The sequence below is a fragment of the Condylostylus longicornis genome, unplaced genomic scaffold (genome assembly GCF_029603195.1).
Source record: "Condylostylus longicornis isolate FDR11 unplaced genomic scaffold, ASM2960319v2 ptg000001l, whole genome shotgun sequence".
NCBI lineage: Eukaryota > Metazoa > Arthropoda > Insecta > Diptera > Dolichopodidae > Condylostylus > Condylostylus longicornis.
Genome location: NW_026577970.1, coordinates 1,004,166 through 1,028,447, shown reverse-complemented (window position 1 = coordinate 1,028,447; position 24,282 = coordinate 1,004,166). Strand labels below are relative to the sequence as shown.

The 24,282-nt window shown below is 25.9% G+C and overlaps 1 protein-coding gene across 6 annotated transcripts in view; it reads right to left on the bottom strand.

Moving 5' to 3' along the window:
• Positions 1–21,979: 21,979 nt before the first annotated feature.
• Positions 21,980–24,282, bottom strand: part of LOC129618638 (alpha-actinin, sarcomeric) — a 72,778-nt gene continuing 70,475 nt past the window's right edge. For all 6 annotated transcript variants that reach the window (XM_055533504.1, XM_055533513.1, XM_055533533.1 and 3 more), the window contains 3 exons: positions 24,103–24,281; positions 22,891–24,025; positions 21,980–22,711 (listed from right to left, as the gene is read on the bottom strand). In XM_055533504.1, coding sequence (XP_055389479.1) covers positions 22,553–22,711; positions 22,891–24,025; positions 24,103–24,281 — 1,473 coding nt within the window. In that variant the 3' untranslated portion in view covers positions 21,980–22,552. The remainder of the gene's footprint in view (positions 22,712–22,890; positions 24,026–24,102; position 24,282) is intronic.

Here is a 24,282-nt window from a genome sequence, read left to right as displayed (position 1 = left end):
AATAACATATTACACTAAAAAAAAGGCATATCTAAAGTGGTCATAAATCATTTCGAAGGTCATATTTCTGCTTTGAAAATAAAATATTTTATAACTTGTAATTTTTTTATTCAAAGTACAAATAATTTTTGTCTTTATACATACATATAGCATAAGCATATTTTAATAATTCTCATAGTCAAACGCGCTGTAATTTCGAACGCTTGTATGGATAAAATAGACTTAAAAGGGATCTAATGCATAGCAATTTCGAAAATACATAATTCAATTTTGATAATATATGAATGTTGTAATAAAGATAACATATATAAATAGTAAATATATGATACGTACATACATACATATGTCATAAACATATAATAATGTAATAATATATAATAATAATGTCATAATATAAAATAATAATGTGATAATATATAATATATTAAATTTTAAAATGAAGTACGGCTATCCAGTAAATAATAATTATCTCAAAAAGGTAATTATAAATATTGCAAAGAGCTACTCAAATATTACTTTTTATACTTTTTATACTAAAATATATATGTATATAGGAAATATAAATATAGAGTAAAAAAATGTATAGTATTAAAATGTGAAATAAAGTGTACATTTTTGAGATGCACTTTTACATTATTGTGAGGCATTCAGAAATATTTTTTTTTCTAAATAGATAATTTATTTTCATAAACGGCTCAAAATTATAACTAATTTGAAAACATTACATTTCTCAAACAGTTTTAAATTTTATTCAAAATAAAAATAAAGGGGCAGGATTTCAGTTTGTGCCTGTTTTGACCATAAAAAATATCTAATTTAGATAAAATTTTTCTCAGTGTAGTAATATATAAGCTTAAATATATTTTTTCATATATTCTATCAAAAATTATATTATATATACCCAAAATAAGAAAAATTTTAGAATACATTTTGAATGAACCCGCATTATACAGTCAAGCATTCGTATATAAATAACTTAACAACTATGGAAAATAATTTTTGAGGTATATTTGTAGGCAAAATTTTGAATTAAATTAAATGTACTAATTTTGATTTGAAAATCCACAGCAATGATAATTGTACGAATCACGTTTAAAAATTCCAGAGAATCTTTAGTTATAGGTTCCAGGTTTAGCGAAAGCTTGCATTATATTTTGGGAATATTTTTTGTATACACTTTTTTTCAAATTCCAAGAATTTGAGTAGATATGGGCAAAAGAACTTCTCCCTTCCGGCCACCGCAGCCAGCCATGACTTATTATGACGGTAGCTTTTATATACCGCTTATAATACCCCGACTCCCATCAAATATCCGGAGATCTCCCTCAGGGAGTCCATAATAACAGTTAAATTTTTTAGAATAGAGTTCCTTTTAATAACATTTTTTTATTCTTTTCTTTACTTAATTTCTAGTGTATGAATTGAAATTAATATTGAAGGGAAATGAAAACGTACCATTTTTAGCTGCGCTATACAAAAATTTCGCTATATTATTTATAATTTAGCACTTTCGGTATATATCGCTATATACTGTAGTTGAATTTGTGGAAATATACATTAAAATTTTTTTAATGAAAATGTTGCATACGTATAAACGGGTGAATATGTAAGCACTTAAAAATCCAATAAAAAAGGAAATATTGTAATTTTTTTTATATTTTATTTTTTAGGTGCAAGTTATGTGTTATCTGGGAGTGTTAATATCAATTTTCTTAAAATTTTATTAATTAACAACCATAAATAAATATCTATGCAGATCTTTATGTTTTGGCTTTTTATACCCATATGAACGTATGTTCGAAGGGTATACTAAATTTGCCTTACCGTTTGTTACGGTAAGAAATAATGGTCTGAGATATAGACTCAAGTGCATATTTTTGATCAGTGTCGAATTCTGAGTCGATTTAGCTTTGTTTGTCCGTCCGCCCGTCCCAACCATAACTCAAAAACTAATTGAGCTTTAAGTTCACCAAGTTTTTACAAATGATTTATTGTAGTAAGTGCCAGAACCCTATTTAAATTGGGCATAATCGGGGTACTGATTCGGGTAGCTTACAACTTCAAAATTTATTTGGCTATATCTCAGAAATTATAAAAGCTGTGGTATTGAAATTTCACACAGAAAAATATATTAATAGGGCCGAAGTGTCTGATAAAAGTTGTTGAAATTACTTGGCTCTTTCTGGTAGCAGCCATACAACTCCTGAAGTTAATTTGCATTATCTCAGGAACTTTAAAAGTTGTAATATTGAAATTACTCACAAGCGAATATATTAGTTTGGCCAAAGTGTTTAACAAAATTCGTTGTAATTGCGTGGCTCTTTCAGTACACAGTACTGAAATTTTGCATAAATTAATATGGTAATACGACAACTTAAAGCCATAGTCTGTCCTATAGTCAGCTATGACATATTTACTTGGACATAGGATAATAAATTCGTACGGGTTTCACAGAGTTGACACGGTCAACTCTATTTTTTCTAGTTTTGTTTAAAAATTTATAATTCGAAATTCGATATATGTATGTGTTGCGGTTAGCGATCTTTTACTTAGTAGTACTTCTTCTAGATGATTCTGTTCCTTTTGCAATTTCTGGTATAAGCTGTTGTGCAACGGTGAAGTTGTTCTTGGTCAGTTCCTTTTACGGTTGTTAACGTTTTTCATCTGTTCCATTAAAATTCTGTTCATTGTAAAATTCTACGTTTCTTCTTTTCTATTTTATGCTATTTTCCCTTTCCATTCCCCAATTCATTCCCCTTCGATCTTTTTTCTTACTCTATTACATTTTGTTCAATGACTATCACTCTACATAAACTTGTCTATGACTATAAGTGACATTTGGCAGCATTTATATACAGGGCTGTCGTTTGGACTCGATTTGAAAATTTTTTTCCTCGGTTCATCCTTTTGCATTTTGGCTCCGATTTTGTTTTTTCCTCAGTCAGACTCAAAAGCAATTTGATAATTATTCTTAAAAGAATTTTTTAATTGAAAAATATAATTTGTAAATAAAAAAAAAAACTTTTTTGCATTATTTAAAAATTCATTGACATTACCTTGACTTACGAAATTATGTACATATACGTTTTTCTGCTTATTATAAAGCCGCCACTTATCTTTTTGTAATGAAGTTGATCAATTAGTCATTTATAGTGTTAAATAACCAAACTTAGAAAATTCGTCGACTTCAGCCGGTGAAATATGTTTGTACAGAATTTTTTCAATAAACGATAATTTTGTAAATTTGATATTTTAATTGAAGCTGATCGACCATATTGTTGAAAACCTGAAAAATTTATTCAAAGCTATCTCAGGTTAGCGCACTGTAGTGCGTTAGCTCAAAAGGTATTTTCTTCTGTTAATTTGATTAAAACTAAATTGAGAAACTCCTTTTATGTTAAAATGGGAAGCAACATTTTAAACTCAAAAGAATTATTTAAAAATATTTATGATCAGCTAGGAACCAAGTTGTAATCTTATTAACTTATAGTAAGAAAATTTGAAGGACATATATTTTCATACCCTACACCACACAATCGACACCACACTTTTACAAGTTGTTTCTTTTGTGCCAGAGAGGAACCCTATTGTAATTGGACCGAATCGGGCAAAAGGTTCGGGTAGCTATCGTACAAATCCAAAAGGTAATTTTAAATATTTGGAAAAATAATAAAGTCAGATTCCTGAAATTTGGCAGTTATGTGTCCAATTATAGGTTATATGCGTGAAGTTTCTATAGAATAGGTTTTCTATAGGTTTCACAGTTTCGATTAATTGCTATATAATAATGAAAGGTGCAAGGCATAATTCGGTTTATGCCAATTAAAACGTTTTTACTGGGTTTTATTAAAAGTACGCTTTCTCAACAGCATTTTAATATACGTGTAAGGAACTAACATATGATCAGAAAAAAATGTCACAATCATTTTTATGAGTTTCTTTTATATTTTAAGGTATTTTTTGATCATCATAACCTAGAGCCTAAACTTTAAAAAGAGTATAAACTTATATGAAGTTGATATACAGGGTGTCCGAGACTCAGTGGCCTTTCCGAAGCAAGGTGATAGAATGCATGAAAATTTAGAAACGTGGAATTATGAGTAAATTACGGTTAAAGGAAAATTTAGAAAACAAAATTTTAACAAATTTTGATTTTGCATTTGCTAAAAACTAAAAAAGAATATCTCTGCTAAAAACTAAAAACATATTTGCAACCGCTGATAAACCGTTAGAATGAGGATTTCTCGAGTACAAGGGCCCAAAAAGAAAAATGTCACTAGAAGAAAATCCGCTTTGATAAAGTGCGTATGTAGCGCACGAAATATATTAGCAAAAAATAAAAAAGTATTTTATTCCGAATAAAAGGAAGTTTTCTTGTCATCCAATAAAAAAAAAAAAAAGAATTATATTTCGGAAAAATTATCAATCATTGAAAAAAATTTTTGAATGTAACTAGGTGTTTTTTGTTCGTTTTCATGCATTCTATCACCCTGCTTCGAAAATACCATTGAGTCGCGGACACCCTGTATATGGTAATATAATGGTGACTTTTTTTAATTGGAATTTATTAATAATTTTTGTTTTAAATTTTTGATTTGTTTTTCTGATTTTTTTTTTATTCGTACGATAAAAAATTCTTTTGTTTTTTATGAAATATAGGAATTGGCTCCACTTTTTTCGAAAATGGCTCCCTTTTTTGAATATTTCTGCTCCTCATCCAAAAAATCAAACGACAGCCCTGTTGATATATAATGTTTGTGCAGAAATGATCGCTGCAAACTGTCAGCCACCAGTTTTATTTACATTGTGAAAGTGAACATAATAATCAGATCAGTGCTTAATAAACTAAAAAAAAACAATTTTTACAAAAATTAGAAATTTATTGGACCTGAAGTCCAAAAAAAATGCAGAAATGGAAGGAGAAAATGGTTGAGAATGAAGTGCAACCAAAAAGTGCTGGATCGGCACTAGAAGACCCTTTATGGGACTGGTGGATGCATGACTGGAAGATATTGCAAATTCTTGTATGTAAGTTTTTTTATTGTAACTAAAATTATAAGATTCAATTTTTAGGTGAATATCTAAGTAATAGATTCAATTTTTAGGTGAAGAAACAAAACCGGTTGTGGATTACTCTGGATTGCAAAATTAGATAAGTAGCAAAAAATGTGTTTTTATATCAAGTTATGTTTCTTTGTGGTTTTTTGTTGTTTCTTTTTAGGAAAAAATGCATTGTGACGTCATGAAGGAATATTAAATTTATATATATGTAAATACATAAATTTATAATAATACATATATAAAAATGTACCAAGTAAATTTTAGTTATAAGTAATATTAATTTTATTTTGTACAATGTTATATACAAGCTACCAAGTATTTATTAATTATCTCAAAAAGGCAATTATAAATATTGCAAAGATCTACTCGTAATATTACTTTTCATACTGAAATATATATCACATTAATATTATAAAGTGATATTAATGTGAAAATATATATAAAGTAATATTGAAATATGAAATAAAGTGTCCACTTTTGAGATACACTTTTATATTTAAAAACGACATTATTATAGCTCATTCAGAAATAATTTTTATTCTAACTAGATAATTTAAAAGTATATAAGTGTACTTTTGAGTATAAGTGTACTCAAAAGTATAACTAGTGTGGAAACGTTCTATTTCCAAAACTGCTTTGAATTATATTCAAAATAAAAATAAAAGGGTTAGAAGTGCATTTATTTCAAAATTTGCTATAAAGTGTGATTGTCGTAATTTCGGATATAGCTCTGATTTTAGAAAATATCTAATTTAGATATTATTTTCTCAGCATTCGTTGTTTAAATAACAGAATTTTAAGAATAAAATTTCAAAGAAGTTGGTTGATTATTTTCAGATATTTGTTAGATGAATTGTTCTATTGTCAGACAGAACTTATATATATATAAATCTCTATAAATAATCTGTCGATTATTTTCTTAAAATTTGTCAGAAACAATATTGACCTCTAGTAAAGTTGTTGAGTAAAATTTGTTTCTTTTCAAATAGATATGTAATTTATTTTTATAAACAGCTCAAAAGTATAACTAATTTTAATACATTTTTGTGGCAGGAAATACATTTATTTCAAAATTAGCTATAAAGTGTGGTTGTGATTTCGGACACAGTTTGTGTCTGTTCTGAATATAAAAAATATCTAATTAAAGATAAAATTTTTCTCAGTGTATGGATGCGGAGAAAGTTTGGTTCTGCTCGATGCAAATCTCTTACTATGTTGAAGCTTCTGCCTGTAAGTTCGAACATAGTAAAAGGAAATTGATGTGTGCCACTTTGGAAGTTTTTACATCTAGGCAAACAAAAATAATGGGTACGTCAATTGATACGGAACCAATTAATAACAAATTAGAAAAGATAACTAAATTCCTAAAACCACAGTCAGGGGATTAGGTGATCCTGGTAAGATTCTCGTAACATTTCATTATTTGGATACAAAAATGTAAATATATAAGGGCTTGTAAAAATAAGAAGATTACAATGCAGCTGTTTAAAACGAATGAATCTGCTAAAAACAATTTGATTTTTGTCAATTAGAAAATGTCTTCGTATATCAGTATGGCCAACAAAAAAGCAAGAGATCAAAAAAAAAAAAAAAAGATTGTAGAGATTACCTGGGTAAAAAATGAAAGGATATTTATTAGGAAGGACTCACAGTAAAATTATAAGATCGTTGAAGAATCTATTTTGACAGCCTGATTGTGTATCTCTCTTTTTTACTCACTTTTTATTCACTTTGAAATCAAAATTATAAGTATTTTCTAATGGATGTTTTTCTTTTCCAATAAGATTACTAGCTTTTTGAATTGGATTTTTTTATTTTTTCTGAAATTATCGACTGAACGTCTTACTTTCAAAAACAAAGTAAATAAATTTTGTACGCACTTTAGAAAAAAACGAGATACGCAATACCAAATAATTCGATGTTAGTACACATAGGTTCACGGCTACCTTATAACGTGAAAGATCAACTATATTCATAGCTCTGTAACATACGTTGTTCAAATATGGGCCAATGCTTACGGTCAGCATTTAGATCTGTTGCGAGTAGTGCCAAACAAGGCTTTAAAAACTCCTACTAGAGAAAGAAATACATGTAAAACATGGAATTTTGCCTTTAAATTTACTAGTTAAGAATAAACATGCCTGCAAACCTACTTGCTGGTTAATGACGGCATTAGAACAAACGGTAAAATGAGAATTAATAAAGAAATAGACAGGTATGATACCAGGTCTGCTCATGACATTAGTGTTACCTCATCAAACATTGAATTTAATCGTCGTTATGCAGTTTAGGATACAAGTGTTATAAATTACCAAACGAGTTCAAACTAATAACTAACACAATCACCTTTAAATAAAAATCAAAAATTTTTTCTGTCTCAGATTTAATTCATTCTTAATATCATTAACTTTTGAATGTAAATATTCAAAATTTCAATAAATTTAAATTGTTAAATCAAATTAATTTTTTAATGTTTTATTTGATAATATTAATTTTACATTTCAATTACTTATTTTGTTGTTTCTTTATTTGATATTAGTTTAATTGCACTTCTTTTGTTATTACATACATATTATAAATAACGTATTGTTAGTTTTATACATATATATGTAGTTTACAAGAGCCAAATCGCTCGAAATCTTATCTGAGATGAAATAAATGTAACAAAAATAAGATAAAAAATTAAAAATTTGTCTTTTGGCAAATTTCATATCTACATAATATGTCACTAAGGCCCTAATTTTTTACTTTTAACGTTGAGTTTAGTGTAGAAATCTAGCTTTATTTAAAAAAAAATTGCTACTGAAAATTTACAATTGAAATATCCCCGACGGGTCGGGGAGTAGAAATAGCAAGCATGCTTGTGGTATGAGTCGTCTAAAATCCGAACAAAATTCAGGCACTTTTGATCCAGAATAGACGGCTTCCTGGTCTACTTCTGATCGCAGAGGGGCGGCATTACAAAGGAAAACCTGGCTGGGTTAATATCATTGAATATAGCTTGTAACTAAATATGAAATATCTAATATTAAGAATATTGGTAAATTCTTAAACGTCAAATTTTACAAAATCTGAGTTGTCTGAGTTTACGAATACTCTATTGCGTTTTTACTTTGAGTCAAAGTTTAAATTCTTAAACGTTTAAAAAAAGTCAATTAAGCGTCAAAATTGTAGATTTTTTTTTTTACATGCAGACAGTCTGACGTAGTAATTCAGTAAATAAATTTGATGTGTTGAGTGACTATCATTACGTTAAAAATAATATAAAAAATATTTTTATTGTTAATTTTTAATATGTAAGTATAAAATTATTTTAAGTCTAAAAAAAAATTTTTTTTTGTTTTGACGTTTACGGATGATCAAAATTCAAAGCCAATTACGGGTAAAAAGTTTACTAGATTTCTGTCCGTAAAAGTTTTAGTTTCAGACAGTTTGCAGACTAAAATCAAAATTTTGACGTTAAAGAATTTGCGGTATAAATGCGGTAGGGATATCTACCAATATGCCGGCAGAGACCACGACTGTCGGCAAGGACTTGGCTGAATGTTTAAGACATTCAGAGAAGCCGACAGTAAAAAAAATCACTTAGAAAAATTAATCACTTAGAAAAATTAATGAACCTGTTTGCAAGAGCTCAAGAGTTGTAAGGTCTCCACCTATAGATGAAGCTTTTAGTTAACATACCTAGAGAAATGTGAATTTGGCTCTTAGTAGAGTTTCATTTTGCGCCGTCCGAATTGTATGAAAAGTTCCTAAGTAAGTTCTGGTCACAACCAGAACTCAAATATTGCAATTATTGGAGCTACTTAAATTATATTTATGTGACAGACAGATAAATATAATTCAAGTAATATAATTCAATAAACAGGACGTGGAGCACTCCACGCTTGGTGTGCCTCCAAATTTTCGATTCTATCTTATATGTACCTGCTTTATACCACTGATTTTCCTGATTTAGTGGGTGTTACTGTGGTTACATTTGCCGACGATACGGCGGTATTGGCAGTAAAATCTAATGAAAGGTAAAAAAAGGAAGTAAGGAACTGTGCAATGAAACATAGGGGTAGTTTAGAATAACATGTGAATGTCGAGGCCTCTCGAATTAAAGGGAGAGAGTTTGACAAAAAGTTTGAAACGAATGAGATCTCTCGAGTTAGCATAAGGTGCTGCGACAGCACTTCTGTGCATTTAAGAAATGTAAACACAAAAACACGATACTTAGAGCAAAAGTAATGATTAATCAGTTTGATTAATTTTGAAATTTATGACAGTTTGGTGTCGCCTACATTTGTTTTTCAATGATTTTTAATACTTGTACATATTTGTATTACAAAAGAAAAACGTCAAAAAATCAAATTTTAGTGTATGAAAAAACTTTGTTTTTCTTGACAATGCATTATTTAGTTTTAGATTTAAACATAGTTTTGAGGCGGTTTCAAAACTTTTAACAATACAGAATACAGCTTATGCAGCTATTTAAGTTCATTAAGAAATTTCATTTATTACTCATTTTGAATAAATAAATTAATATACTAACAATGCATTTTCGGTTTTACAGTTTCTAATGTCCAAACATTAGAAACTGTAAAACCGAAATAAATTAGCAAAAAAGAGAAACGGAAATATAAGATATATAGCATAAGATGTAAATAATTAAAAGCGATGGTGGAGATATTGGTGGCAAAAGTATGTATGTATATTGATATAGACAGCTAAAGTCAAATAACAATTTATATCTAATTCTTATAATTAAATATAACAATTAAAATTAATTATAATTAATTATTATTAATTATGTTATTCTTATTAATTATTTCTATCTAATTATTTTTATATTTATACAGATATGTACATATAAATACAAAAAGAATTACATGTGATCCGAACATAACCGACAGCAAGATATCTTGCTTAGCTTAGCGAAAAATCTGGATAAGATTATGAAAAGCAAAATACATCTATTTTATAAGTAGTTCGAGTTATTCCAAGCCGTTAGTTTACGTTATGCCACTTCAACTATTCTCAAAATCTTCTATTTGGATTAAGAAATAGATCACTGCCAGCGATACATTTTTTTTTAAATTAAGCGTGACTAATAAATCTGCTAAAATGACGAAATTGGCTACATTTGAAAATTTTGCTGAAATATGGATACATTTATTTCTTAAACACTAAGTAAATATTAACAAACTGTTAAAATGCAAAAAACGTTATTTGGTGACTTTACTGAGTAGATTTAAAAATTTGTTAGGAGAAAGTAAGAATGATAGATACTTTATTAAACAAGTACCTCCCCTTCATGTATTTAAATCTAGTACATTGAGGCAAGAACGTACCAGAAATATTTTGGTGTAAACTAAGTGTAATAGAAAATGCATTGGCTGTACATATTTTTTAAAATTTGTTCATTTTAATGATGAATCGTCTATACCGCATAGTTTAGCAGCTGCAGAATATGTATATATTTTCCGACCTTAACTTTTCGATTGAAAATGGAATAGAACTGTGTAATTTTTTAAGAATTTACTATATATAATAAAACTCACTTTATTGGAAAAGGCAAATTAAAATTAATTATGGGTTTACTTGTACAAAATAAGACGACTTAATATATGATTCTACTTTAAGAGGCTGGATATATTTTGGATACATTTAACGAGTGGTAACACTGGATGTAGTACATTTTTATTATACCATTGCATTAGTAAAAAACAAGAACAAAAAAAAAAACAAAAATGTAGAATGAGAATAAATAGAATATAGTAAAAGAGAATGAAAACAGTATTCTTAAATAATGGAATACATAGTTTCTCAACTTATTTTTGTGTTTACGAAGTGCAGGGTATATTAACTTTGGTATGAAGTTTGTAACTACTTGAAGGAGTCATTTGCGATATGGACATATATACATATTCTATAATGTAATATTCTATAATTCTTCTATATAGAATAATACATATTCTATAATTCTGCGTCGATTTAGACATGACCGTCCGTCCGTCCGTCCGATCGCACGATAACTCAAAACCGAATAATGCAATCGACACCAAACATTCACAAGTTTTTTCTTTTGTGTTTTCACAAGTTCAAGGACGAACCCAATTGGACTAATTCGGACAACGGGTTCGGGTAGCTACCATACAACTCAAAGAGTTTATTTTAAATATTTGAAAAACTAATAAAGCTATAAATATAAAATTTTGTGTACATGTGTCCAATTATATTCTACATATGCTCTAAAAATTATAATGGGATAGCTGCACCGGTTCGGTTGGCTGCCATACAACTCCAACAGCAAATTTTTTATATTCGGCAAAATAATAAAGTCAGATTGATGAATTTTGGCAGTCATGTGTCCAATTATAGGTAAAATATATTTTTGAAGTTTTAGAGGAATTGTCTGACAGGTTCGAGTACCTGCCATACAACTCCAGAAGCTAATTTTAAATATTTAAAAAAAAAAAATAAAGTCAGTTGTGTGTCGAGTTATAGGTCAGATATATTTCTGAAGTTTTGGTGGAATTGCTTGACAGGTTCGGGTACTTGCCAAACAACTACAAAAGCTTATTTTAAATATTTGTAAAAATAATAAAGTCAGATTCATGAGACTTGGCAGTCGTGTGCCCAATTATAGGTCAGACATATTTCTAAAGTTTTGGTGGGATTGCTTGACAGGTTCGAGTAGCTCCCACACAAGTGTAAAAGCTTATTCTTAATATTTGGAAAAATAATAAGTTCAGATTCATGAAACTTGGCAGTTGTGTGTCCGATTATAGATTAGATATTTTTGTGAAATTTTGATGGAATTTCCTGACGGGTTCAGGTAATTGCCATACAACTCCAAAAGCTAATTTTAAATATTTGGAAAAATTATAAAGTCAGATTCATGAAACTTGGCTGTTGGATGTCCAATTATAGGTCAGACATATCCGTGAAGTTTCTGTAGAATGATTTCACAGGTTCGAGTTACTGCTACACAATAACGAAAGGTGCAGGGTATAATTCAATCGGTTTATACCGACTGAAACGTTTTTACCTGTTCAGTAACATTTTGTCTCAAAAAAAGTGCCGAGCGTAGTAATCAGGACTGTCGTTTGAGTTTTTGGATTGGCAGCAGATATATTCAAAAATGGGAGCCATTTCCGAAAAACTGGAGCCAATTCCTATATTGCATAAAAACAAAACAATTTATTATCGTATGAATACAAAAACAAATCGGAGAAACAAAACAAAAAATTTGAACAAAAATTATAAACAAATTAATAAATACATTCGAATTAAAAAATAGCGCAATAAAAAATTAAACTTAAATTAATATTTTTTACATGAAACTTTGTATACGTTTATATATTTTTTAAAGTTTAGAGCCTTAGGCTCTAGTTATGATGATCAGAAAATACCTTAAAATATTAAAAAAATCTCTTACGGCGCTTTTTCTGATCATATGTTTACTGCCTAATCATATTCAACTCCATTTTAAAAGGCGTACTTCAAATGAAAAAATGAGTATTTCAAATTTTTTTACTGTAAGTTTAAATAAGATCACAGCTTGGTTCCTAGCTTTTCACATCAATATTTTTAAATAATTTTTTTGATTTTAAATGTTACCATTTCAAAATAAAAGTAGTTTTATTCAAATTTAGTTTTAATCAAATTATTAGAAGAAAATACCCTTTTAGATGCCGCACTACAATGTGCTAAACTGAGGGACCTTTGAATAAATTTTTCAAAATTTCAACAATTTACTCGATCAATTAAAATGTCAAAATCGCAATATTATCGTCTATGGCAAAAATTCTATGCAAGCATATTTCATCTGCTGACGTCGACGAATTTTCCTGTTTCGTTATTTGACACTTGAACTGACTAATGGATTAACTTGACTATAAAAAGATAGGTGGCGGCTTTTGAATTACCAGAAAAAGGTATATGTATGTATGTACATAATTTCTTAAGCCATGGTTTTGTCAAAAAATTTTTAAATATTGCAAAAAGTTTTTTTTTATTTAGAAATTATATTTTTCAACTAAAAAAATTTTTCAGAAATAATAATCAATATTGTTTTTCGGTCTGACTGGAGCAAAAACAAAATCGGAGCCGGGGACACAGCTAACTACAGCCCTTGTAGTAACTTGTGGTTACCTAACACTAAACAAAATGTAAGACATCTGAATAAATAGATTATTTGTTTAAAATTGATTACAAATCAAATTTCGTTTATAAAAACTATTATATTTTTCCGCAATTTATTTAATTTTAGGAACAGAATTTTGTTGAAAAAAAAAGAATTGCAAAGGGGTATATATAATGGAAAATATACAAGCTTAAATATACAAAGCTTAGTTTTTAAGCCACAAAATTTAGATCGAACTTTAATTTTTCCTAAATTTTTAAATGCAAGTAGTAACTTTTTTCAAAATTTCAAAAATGCTTATGGTTTCGCTGTAATAAATATTTGAAAAATGGCCTTTTTAGAGGTTTGGGAAATTATAAATTTTAGAGGAAGGGAGATAGGCAAAAATTTTGTTTAACAGAAATAAGTTTCCAGTAAAGATCTACAAATATCTAATTCAGCTTTCTATCTCCAAGGGTGTAAAAGTTTTGTAAATATGTCCACGGACGGACGGACGGACAGAGTGAAACTAATAAGCACTTTTTCTCAAAATTTTTTTGGAAAAGTGCTAACAAGCTGAAAGTTTAGTGCTAGGCTTTAATTCAATAATTAATGCTGTATTCAGCATGATAAGGCTACAAGTGATTTATGATGCACAATGTATCATAAATCACTTTTATCAATTATTACATTTTTAAACCGATTTTTTGCATACATTTGATTCAATGTAGAAAAATATATATAATTATTACTTCAGTTCGTTGGATAAATATATTTGTGCATCAATAATAAATACATAATGTTTTAACATTGAGAATTACTAGTTGCGACAGAGTACTCAAAATCAATAAATTAATAAAAATGTACCATTTTTGTCTGTGGTACAATGATTTTTGGATTCTCTGTTCCAGTTTTTGAAATTCAATTTATGGCAACCCTGCATGATCCAACAAATTAGAATTATTACACATATTTTAAGGTAGAGGCCAGACAAAAAAATAAAATAAATACGCTTCTCTTACGACTTTGAAAACGAAGGAAAGAAAGAGACAAATAGAAAAAATTTGGCTTCATTATTTTTTCAAGATGCTCAAATCGAAATATACTTCATAAAAACATTGAGCATTGGCACCCGTTACTTATTTTGTTAGATATAAAGACATTATACATACATAAATATTTTAGTTAGTGCTTTTTTTAAGGTAGGTACTCTACTCGGGTTAACATTTAATTATAATTCATCATAAATATTTTTACACTACCTAAATACCTCTGTGCTTACTTTTTATTGTTAACTTCTACTTTCAGGTGTCCAACACAATATTTTTAAAAAGAATTCCAAATCTTCTATATAGCCTTTCAAAATGACATTAGATGGATAAATGATTCCTGTCTTAACTTTTACAATGTCGTTTTTTTGAATGTTATGGCATAATTTGAAGACGGGAAGAAATGTGGGGAAAAATACTTTGTATAATTCATGAATTGCGTTAAAATATAAGTTTCAATTTGATGTTATAATCGAAATCCATTTTTACGGCTAATATTTCTTTTATCGTTACTTAACATTTTTCTTAACCTTTTGTAACATTGAAATCAATGTTTAATTAATATTGAATGGCAATAAATAATTTCTTTAATCATTATCTTTTTAGTTGATTATGTTTACTTAAGCTTCATTTGAAAAAGCTTTACTAATTAAATACTGAACAAATTATTTAAATATAACTTAGACATCTGTATTTGAATATAATTTTTAAATATGATTAAACAATTTTCATGTTTTTAGTATAAATTTGACTGTTTTATAACTATCTCAATTAATATAAAAAAATTAAAATGAAATTGCTTTTTATTTTATTTGGCTTGGTTCGCTTACATTTGATTTTAGTTCCAGTATTTTCAAAAATGAATTGTATGTAAACCGTAGCGAATAAATATACAATCTTAATTTGAAATTACACTGCTTATGTGAATTATGTAAAGTATAAATATTAAAAAAAGAATAAAGCAAAGTTTATGTTTTACAAGTAAATTTATTTATTACGAATAGTACACTTTAAACAATTTTCATAAATATTTATAAGGAACTATGTATGTACATATATTACAAAATTGCTTGGAATCGAATAACTAGTTATGATTTAATGAATAGCTCTAAAGTATTTAGAGAAATGTTTAAAAAAATATGAACATTTTCTTTTTACCTTTAAAATGTTTGAATAAATAATTCGAATTTTGCTGTGTTAAAAATGTTACGCTCCGTTGTAAATTAAAACGAATGCGTAGCCTCTATCTTAAGAGGCTTTTATGCACTGACAATAATTTAACGCTTTCAAATGGTAGAAATAAATTAATTTTCGATTTTTTCTTATATTTTATTCATTGTGATATTTAAATCACAACTAAAGATAATAGCAAGGATATTTTGTATTAATTATATATTTTTTTTAGAGATTCATTTTGATAAAACAATACGCGCTCGGAAATTTGTATACGTTATGTATGTACATAGTTTGCGCTTTTAATAATTTTAATATTTTCTGAATCAGTTAATGTACATAAATAATGTTCATTATTTTCTTTAACTAAAATGTTTAAGTTAAAAAATTTTTCAGATTTATTAACAACAAATGCAAGTTTATATCAAAATTGGATTGATCCAGAAAAGGATCAATATATTGGAAATTTTTGTTTTAATGTACGTGCTAACCGTGACGCATTTATAATGTTAGCTTCTGAGCCACTGCGTGATATTCCTGATGGGTCAAATATAGAAATTAATTTGGGATGTTGCTTACAATCACAAATTATTTTGCGTTTTAATGGTTTACCAGTTTTACAAACGTCAGTTATAACACCAGATGTTCTAAACGATAAAAAATTTATAAATTATTGTATAAATTGGTCAAACGGAATTTATAATTTATATCGAGATGGAAAATCCTTATTGGTCTATCAACGCAATGATTTGGTTTTTCCAGTCAAAGTAATTGGTTTTCGCAAATGGTTTGAAGGTGATGCAATTTGGAGTTATAGTTCAAATTAATTTTTTTTTATAGACATTTTTATGCAAAGCAGCCGCCATTTAAGAATTTATTTAACTGTCAATTATGAATGTCCGCTGACTTTTTTCTGTAATAGAAAAAAGTTCACTAATTTTGTATTATGAAAACTAACTACTGTGTTTTTGATTTCAGTCTTGTATTGAAGATTTTTCTGATAGAAGTAACAGGTTTCTGTAGCAAGGCAAGAACAAGAAAAATTTTAAGTAAAATATTTAATTCTGCTTTGAAAAAGCACGCTCTTACTAAGAACTTAATACATAAGTATTTTAATAAAAGTTTTAGAAATAATTCAAATACATACATAGTTTGAAAATTTATAATTTTTAAAATAAAAAAAATTATCAGTAGTATATAAATTTTTATACAAAATGAATTATGCATTTAAACAATAGCGATGCTTTTAAAAGGAGATCCAGACTTTCATAATTATATGACTTTTTTTGTAAAACGAAAAAATTCAAGTTAAGGAGACATTCATAGTTTGAATTTTAGATCTTTAATGAAAATTAATAGCAAAAATAAAGTGTGTATCATAATTATAACAATTATACGATAATTTTTTTAAAAAATATAATCTTGTGTTGGTTCCTATTAGCTGCTACATGAATTTATAAGAATATTCAAGTTATAAAATTTAATTGAATATTTTTTTAGATGTCCAAGTTCTGAAAATAAACAATTAATCATCTGTAAATTAAATTTTTTAAAATTTGTTAAACATTAATAGCTGGAAAAGTGAATTCGATTATTACTTATTTTATTTCAAATTTGAGATTTCAAGGAACGTAATCTATAATTTTGCAATACATATTTTATTTTAGTAACAATTTTTTTTTAAATTAAAACTCAATTCGTCAAAGGTAAACTAAACTAGCTTATAGAAACTTTTAAAATTCTAAATTATTGTTCTTTTACCTAAATTTAGGAAAAATTTAAATTTTAGAATTCTTGCTTTTAGTGATACTTACTGTGTTTTACTGTGTTAAAAATTTATATAAACGACTTTTCAAACACATACATACATAGATATTATATATACTTACTTTACAGCATATTTCAGAATTTCATCTTACAATCTGAGTTTTAAGTATCCACTAAAAATATAAAAATTTAATTGCTCAAACTGCCAAAAAATTGTTTTCTGTTAACAAAATTTTGTAGCTATAGGAATGACCTCAAAGTTCAACAACGTTTCTTTAATTTTTTTGAAAATTTTTAAAAAATATTCTCTAGCTTTTATATAGGTACGTGTAACATCGACAGTTCCCGGTATCATTATTATTGAATCACTTCAATATTTTAAAAGCTTAACTATTTTTTGATTAATTGAATTTGATAATGTGCTATTAATTAATCTTATAAAAAATTCTAATCTACTACTACATATACACCATGTACTTTTCACGTGCAGGTTTGATTGCATTGAATGTGGTATTTCATGAAATTGTCGTCACACTTGTATAATATGATAATGATGAATGTGGTGCAAATTTTTTAACACAGCATCCACTTTACTATATTATTAATATATAATGTCGCATGCAAATAATTATGATTTCGAATTACAAAAGAAAAAAAAAACAATCTAATTAATTCCTTTTAAAATAAAAAAATTAATAATAAAATTTCAACGAGAATTAGAAAAAAAAAGAGTTTTCCCAAAATTGTTCTATTAATTTTGTTAAAACTTAAAAATAATTTTCTTTATGAAACTCTCAAATTTTATAATATTCAAATTTCATAACATTAATTAATAATAATTGCTGTAGTTAAAAAACATAATTAATAATAAATAAATTATTTTATAAATAAATAGTTTTTATAGTTTAACAATTTATAATATTTTTAAAGTCAAATATTTAAGAATATATGTAAATATGTTAAATTTGAAAACGCAACAACGTTTTGGAAGTTTAAAAAATTTTTATATCAACTTTGAATTTTTTTTAAATATACCTTGAAGTTGTTTTTTTATATTTACTACTTATGTTATGTTCCGAACTTATGTTACTTAAAATTTCCTTAAAGAAATATTATAAAATTTGGATTTCCTATTTAACATTCAAAATAAAATGATGCTGTGATTAAAAAATTTAGCTGCAGATAGAATGATTTTACTCTTTTATTTATTATACTATATGGAAATTCTTTAAAAAAAGATTTTTTTTAACATTTGGATTTTAACAATTGAACTAGATTTTTATTATAAATATTTGGAATAATTTTTAGCGAAAATATATTTTTTTTAATTTATTCCAATTGAATTATTAAAAAGAAAGTGAGAATTAATAAAATTATTTATCTATATATTAATAAAGTTATAATTTATAGAAATTCAAAAATATTTCTGATATATGTAGTAGTAACATTAGTAGAAAAAGCTTGTTTAATTACTTAGCAAATTAAACTTGCTTTAGGAATTCATATATTTTGATATTTTTGTTACTTAAAATTTTGGAAACTAATGTAGTGTTCGCTGGAAAATAATATAGATACCATCCTATCTACAGCCTAAGAGCTATTAGAAGAAATAAAGAAATAAATTAACAAGTTTAAAATAATAAAATCAAAACACTCAAATTTTTTTGTTGTAGTTTGCGTTTCATGTTTTTAATGTTTTTATTCAGCGTCGTTTCCAATCAAATTTTTTATTTTTTTTTGGCTTACTTAAATATTTTTTAATTTTTAGACTCATTTTTATGTTTTATCTTTTTTTGAAAAAAATATTTAATAAAAAGGTTTTTTCATAGTTTTTCTTAATTCTTAATTTAGGTATGTCCTGTCAGGTATTTTTTTTATTTTTCGATCAATTAAATTTATAATATTAAGTTATATTTGTTTTATTATAGCTATTGCATAAAAAAATTTCATATTATTTGTTTCCTCTTTTTCTTTGCTTTTTTTATTCCTACAATTAATTTAAAAATTTATATAAAAAAAATAGATATTTTTTATCAAAATGTTGGTGTTATCATGAATGTTTGGTTATCTTGGATAAAATCATGTATAAAAAATATATGAACATTACATATTCACATAATAGAATAGTTAATTTAATCTTAATTTCAAAGCACAAAGCAAAAAGAAATTCGAATAAACAATAATAAAAATATTTAATTGGAAAGCTCCCTTGTTAAGATAAATTTATCTTTTATTGATCAATTTTTCTATAATATTTGTTTAATTACATTAATGGATATTTATGTACGAATTATATATGCAAAATGTGATGTCACAAAATTATTTTAAAAAATATTATTTTAAATTGTAGGATGTTAATTTATGCAGGTTTTGTAATTTAAAACAATATCTGTTAAAATAAAATTATAACATCAAAAATATGAATATACGCAAAAACGAAAATTAGCAAAAGAATTAAATTTATATTACTGAAAGTAATAAATTTAATTTATTTGAAAACGTTGATCACCTATTCAACTTAAATATTTGTCTTGGTCTTTTTTCCAAATATGATTTTAGTGGAATTTAAAAATCTTTAAATCTTACGATTATAAAAAATTATTACATCATGGGCGGTAATTGTGATTAGAATGTGGTTGCTTTCATAAAGAAATTTCACTCAACATAAATATTTTTATTATTTTCTTAACTTTTTATATATTGTTTATTTTTTGTTATGTACGTTATTATTTACTTGCGCTTTATAAATTTTGTAAAATTTTTCTATTCATTTATAATATCAAACTCTTTCTCTAGAATATTGTTGTTATATAAGTATTTTTGAATTTATGTTGTAATAATAGTCATTAATATTTTTATATAAATAAATTAATTGTATGTAGAATAAATTATAACATTAAAAAAGAAAAAATTGAAAATATAGTTGTTCTTATTAAAATGTTGCTGCATGTAGATATAATTATACATATGTATATAATTGTTATTAAAATTAATATATTTATGTATATGTATATGAGTTATATATTCATACGTTATTCAAATTTTTCTTTTTGTTATAAAAAAACCTTAAAAAATTTAAACTTTTCTTATGAATTAATTTTACGAAAAATTTATGCAAACATATTTATACATACATATACAATATGTATAAATTATTTTTTTTTTGTAAAAAAGATGATATTTAGTATATGATGTTTTTTTAAAAATATGTTTAAAATACACTCACATATGTGGTGTTTTTGTTTTATAAAACAGCTTCTGTAATATCCTTAAATCTAAATATATAAATATGTATGTTAAAAATTTTAACTCAATGCTACTAAAATAAAATATACAATAAAAAAAAAACTAAATCGATTAAAAACTATATAAATAGTATATATGTATATAGATATATATATATATATATATATAATTATTTTGTTTTAATTTTTTTTGCGATAAATATTAAAATTATATATAAGAATTTTCAGAAATTAAAAAAACACGAGAATAGATTATAAATTCTAATATTTATTTTTAAGTTGAGAACAAATTTTACTTTCAAAATCAAAATGATGTTAAGCGATGGTGACTGAATAATGAAGGTAAAATTTGCTCTCAAAATAAAAATAAAATTAGAAAAATTATTTTAACAAGTATTAAGAGTTATTTTCATATTGCTTTTACATCCTATATATAACTTTGAAAAAAAAAAATTTTATAATAAAATAAATTTAAACTAAATAAATAAAAGAAAAACAATATTCGTGAATCAGAAATATATATATATATATATATATATATATATATTTAAATTTCCTTTTTTTTTGTAATTTTCAATTTTTTTTTTCATTTTTTTTCTTAATTTTTCTTTTTTTGTATAATTATTTGGATATTCCATTCGAATTTCAGGAAAACTTCTTTCTTTTCTATTACCAGATATGATATTATTAATTATTAACTTTAAAATTATTTCCTATCCCATTTCTATGTTATTAATATATTAATATAAATGTGTTATTTTAAATAAACCCTTGCAGTCCCAAAAAAAAATTTTTTCTCCTAATATATTTAATATTAACTTTGATATTTCTGAACTATGCGATTTCAGTGTAATTATATAATATCATTTCGTTTTAGGAGATAGTTTTCCCGAAAACAAAAAAATAACTTAAAATCCATTCAGTGTATGTTAAAAAAATAAATTTGTTTACAATCTCGTTCATTAATAAAAATTAATTAATTCAAGTATTCGTTAGTTTTTAAAAGTTATTTTTAAATTAATAAGTGAGGTCCATAAAATTTATTCATATTTAGATGAGCTTCTTTCCATATCGACGGAACTATTCGTTAATTGTTAATTATATGTATTAAGTTCATTATATTAAAGTTTAAATATAGGATTCTCTTTACACGTATCGTGTTAAAATAAAAATAAAAAAGGAGTTAATAAATAAATATAGAATTAATTTACTAATAAAACTTTTAACTTGAATTACACTTAAATACAAAAAATATTAAAAATGAGGAATCGATTGGATTAAAACATTTTTAAAAAATTCAATAAAAAATTGTATTTTATACTCCTAATCAATTAATTCTTTAATAAATTAAAGAACAATATGAGTTCATTTATAGGGATTTTTTTTATGTGTTCAACTTTCAAGGATTTTTTTCTAAGAAACTGTATTATAGAGGGTTATAGTTTTAAATAGTCTAGCTTATTCTATATTTTATTTATGTGCAATGATTATAGACATCAAAGCTTAAAAAAGTGACAAAAAAAAATTTAAAACTTTTGGGACTGGCAAGGATTAAAGAAAATTCATATTAATTCGATTTTTTTTCATTTTATTTTCTATTGTTTTGTTGTTTTTTTTTAATTAATTTTTATTTATTATTATATATCTTTTTAATTATTATGGTTTTTAATTTATTAATGTTAAATAATAAAAATAAAATTAATGAAAAAAAAATTTAAAGAGTGGCGAACTAAAAATATAATGTAAATGTTATTTAAAAAAAAATCTTTTCATAAATAAATTAATTAATATATTCATTTTCATACTATTTTAAAAGTGATTTATAAAAAAACTGCTTTTACTTAAATTTTCATAATATGTTTTGTTTCCTCTGCTTTAGTTTAGTTTTGTAGTTAAAAAAAGATAAACTGTTAATCCAAAAAATAATTTAAATAATTCGTGTTTTAAATGTGTTTTGTTTTTTAACTACATTTTCAATTTTCCAATTGTATTTCAATTTTTTCTAAAAATTAAAAAAAAAATTAATTACAATTCTTCAAATAATTATTGTAAGTTGTATTTTTAATTTATTTTATATAAATAATTTTTTTAATATTATTACTTTATAGGATTATTATTCTTATTTTTTATTATATAACATTTGTTTACAAATCACTTTCACCATAAAGGGCTGTACTAAAAGACATATAATCAAGAGCACCAGGTACACCATTGGGACCTTTGTATGGTGGCATTCTTTGGATGCAATATTCAGCTTGATCTGGTGGCAATTCACGTCTAAGTTCATCGGGTAAAATGTATGGCTATAAAAGACGTAAAAACATGTTAAATATAAGCATCTATAATGCATTAGGTATTAAACCTTGTTTGTTTTATAAATTGAATCGTTAGTCAGAAAATAAAAAGTTTTTGCAAAGATAAGAATAGAATTTTAGTAAAATTAAATAAAAAAAAAACAACTTCTTCATCAAAATAAACTAACCTTATCAGAGGCCAAAATTCTAAATGAATCAATTACTTGCTCAGCCGTATCAGTATCGGTGCTTTCTCTTGTCATAAAATCTAAGAAAGCATCAAAGTGTACATAACCAGTATTATTTGGGTCAACAACAGCTAAAATTCTTTGGAAGTCCATTTCACCTTGACGATCTTTTCCAATTGAATAACCCAATGATACTAAACATGATTTAAATTCTTCTGGTGTCAAGCGACCCAAACGATTCTTATCAAAGTGATTGAAACTTGAACGGAATTCATTTAATTGATCTTGTGTTATTCCCTTTGAATCACGCGTCAAAATTTGATTTTCAACTTCATTAATATTACGATTGATTGATGTTAATAACTGCTCCCATCCAACACGTAATGTTTCCATTGTATAATTTGTGTAACGATTTTCGAATATCATTGATTCTTGCACAGCTTGATGGATCTTTTCTAATTCTTCAATATGTGGTTTATAAGCATACACAGCTTGTTCATATTCTCTTAGACGATGTAATTGATCTTCTAATGAACCTTGTAATCCCATACCAATGGCAGTAACAGCATCCATTTGTCTTTCAATCCATGGACCAACTGAATTTGCTTTATCAGCAAATTGACGTCTTAACATTTCATTATTTTGTTGTTTACGTAATTCAGCTGCTAATGTTTGATCACGTTGTGGTACCAATTGACGTACTTCAGTCCATTTATGTGATAATTGATGTGCATTTAATGTTGTGTAAGGATTTTCAAGACCACCAGGTATTTGATGTTGATTAACAATTGATTCAACTTCACGTACTAAGCCAACAATTAAATTATATTCCTTATCGGCTTCACCTAACGTTGCTTTAAATTGATCATGTGCTTGAATCAAGCCTTGAATTTCTTCCATTGTATGTACAATGAACATATCAACTAAATCTTCACGTGTACCATCCAACCAATTATTGAATGGAGCTGCACGTTTAGCAAATTCAAGATGAAGAATATCAATTTTCTCAAGAATACGTTCAGCTTCGTCTAATGCTTGACGACGACGTTGTGTTAAAGCGCCTAAACGATCCCATTGATCACATATACGTTGGCAACGGGCGTTAACCGAAATACAATCGTGGTATTCAAGAGTACTACGATTATAATTTCAAAAAAATATTTTCAATTAATTTTCATAAACAATTTTACTTAAAAACAAATTATAATTTACTTCAACTCTTGAGCTATGGCAGCAATTTGTTCAACACGATCTTGATGTGCAGCTAAATCTGATTCAAAAGCTTCGTGCTTCTTCTTCAATGCTTTCAAGTCATTTAACTTACATTGGCGGAAGTCTTGAGATTGAAGCATTTCTTCTTTACCACGCGTCCAATCTTCATGAGTATCGCAC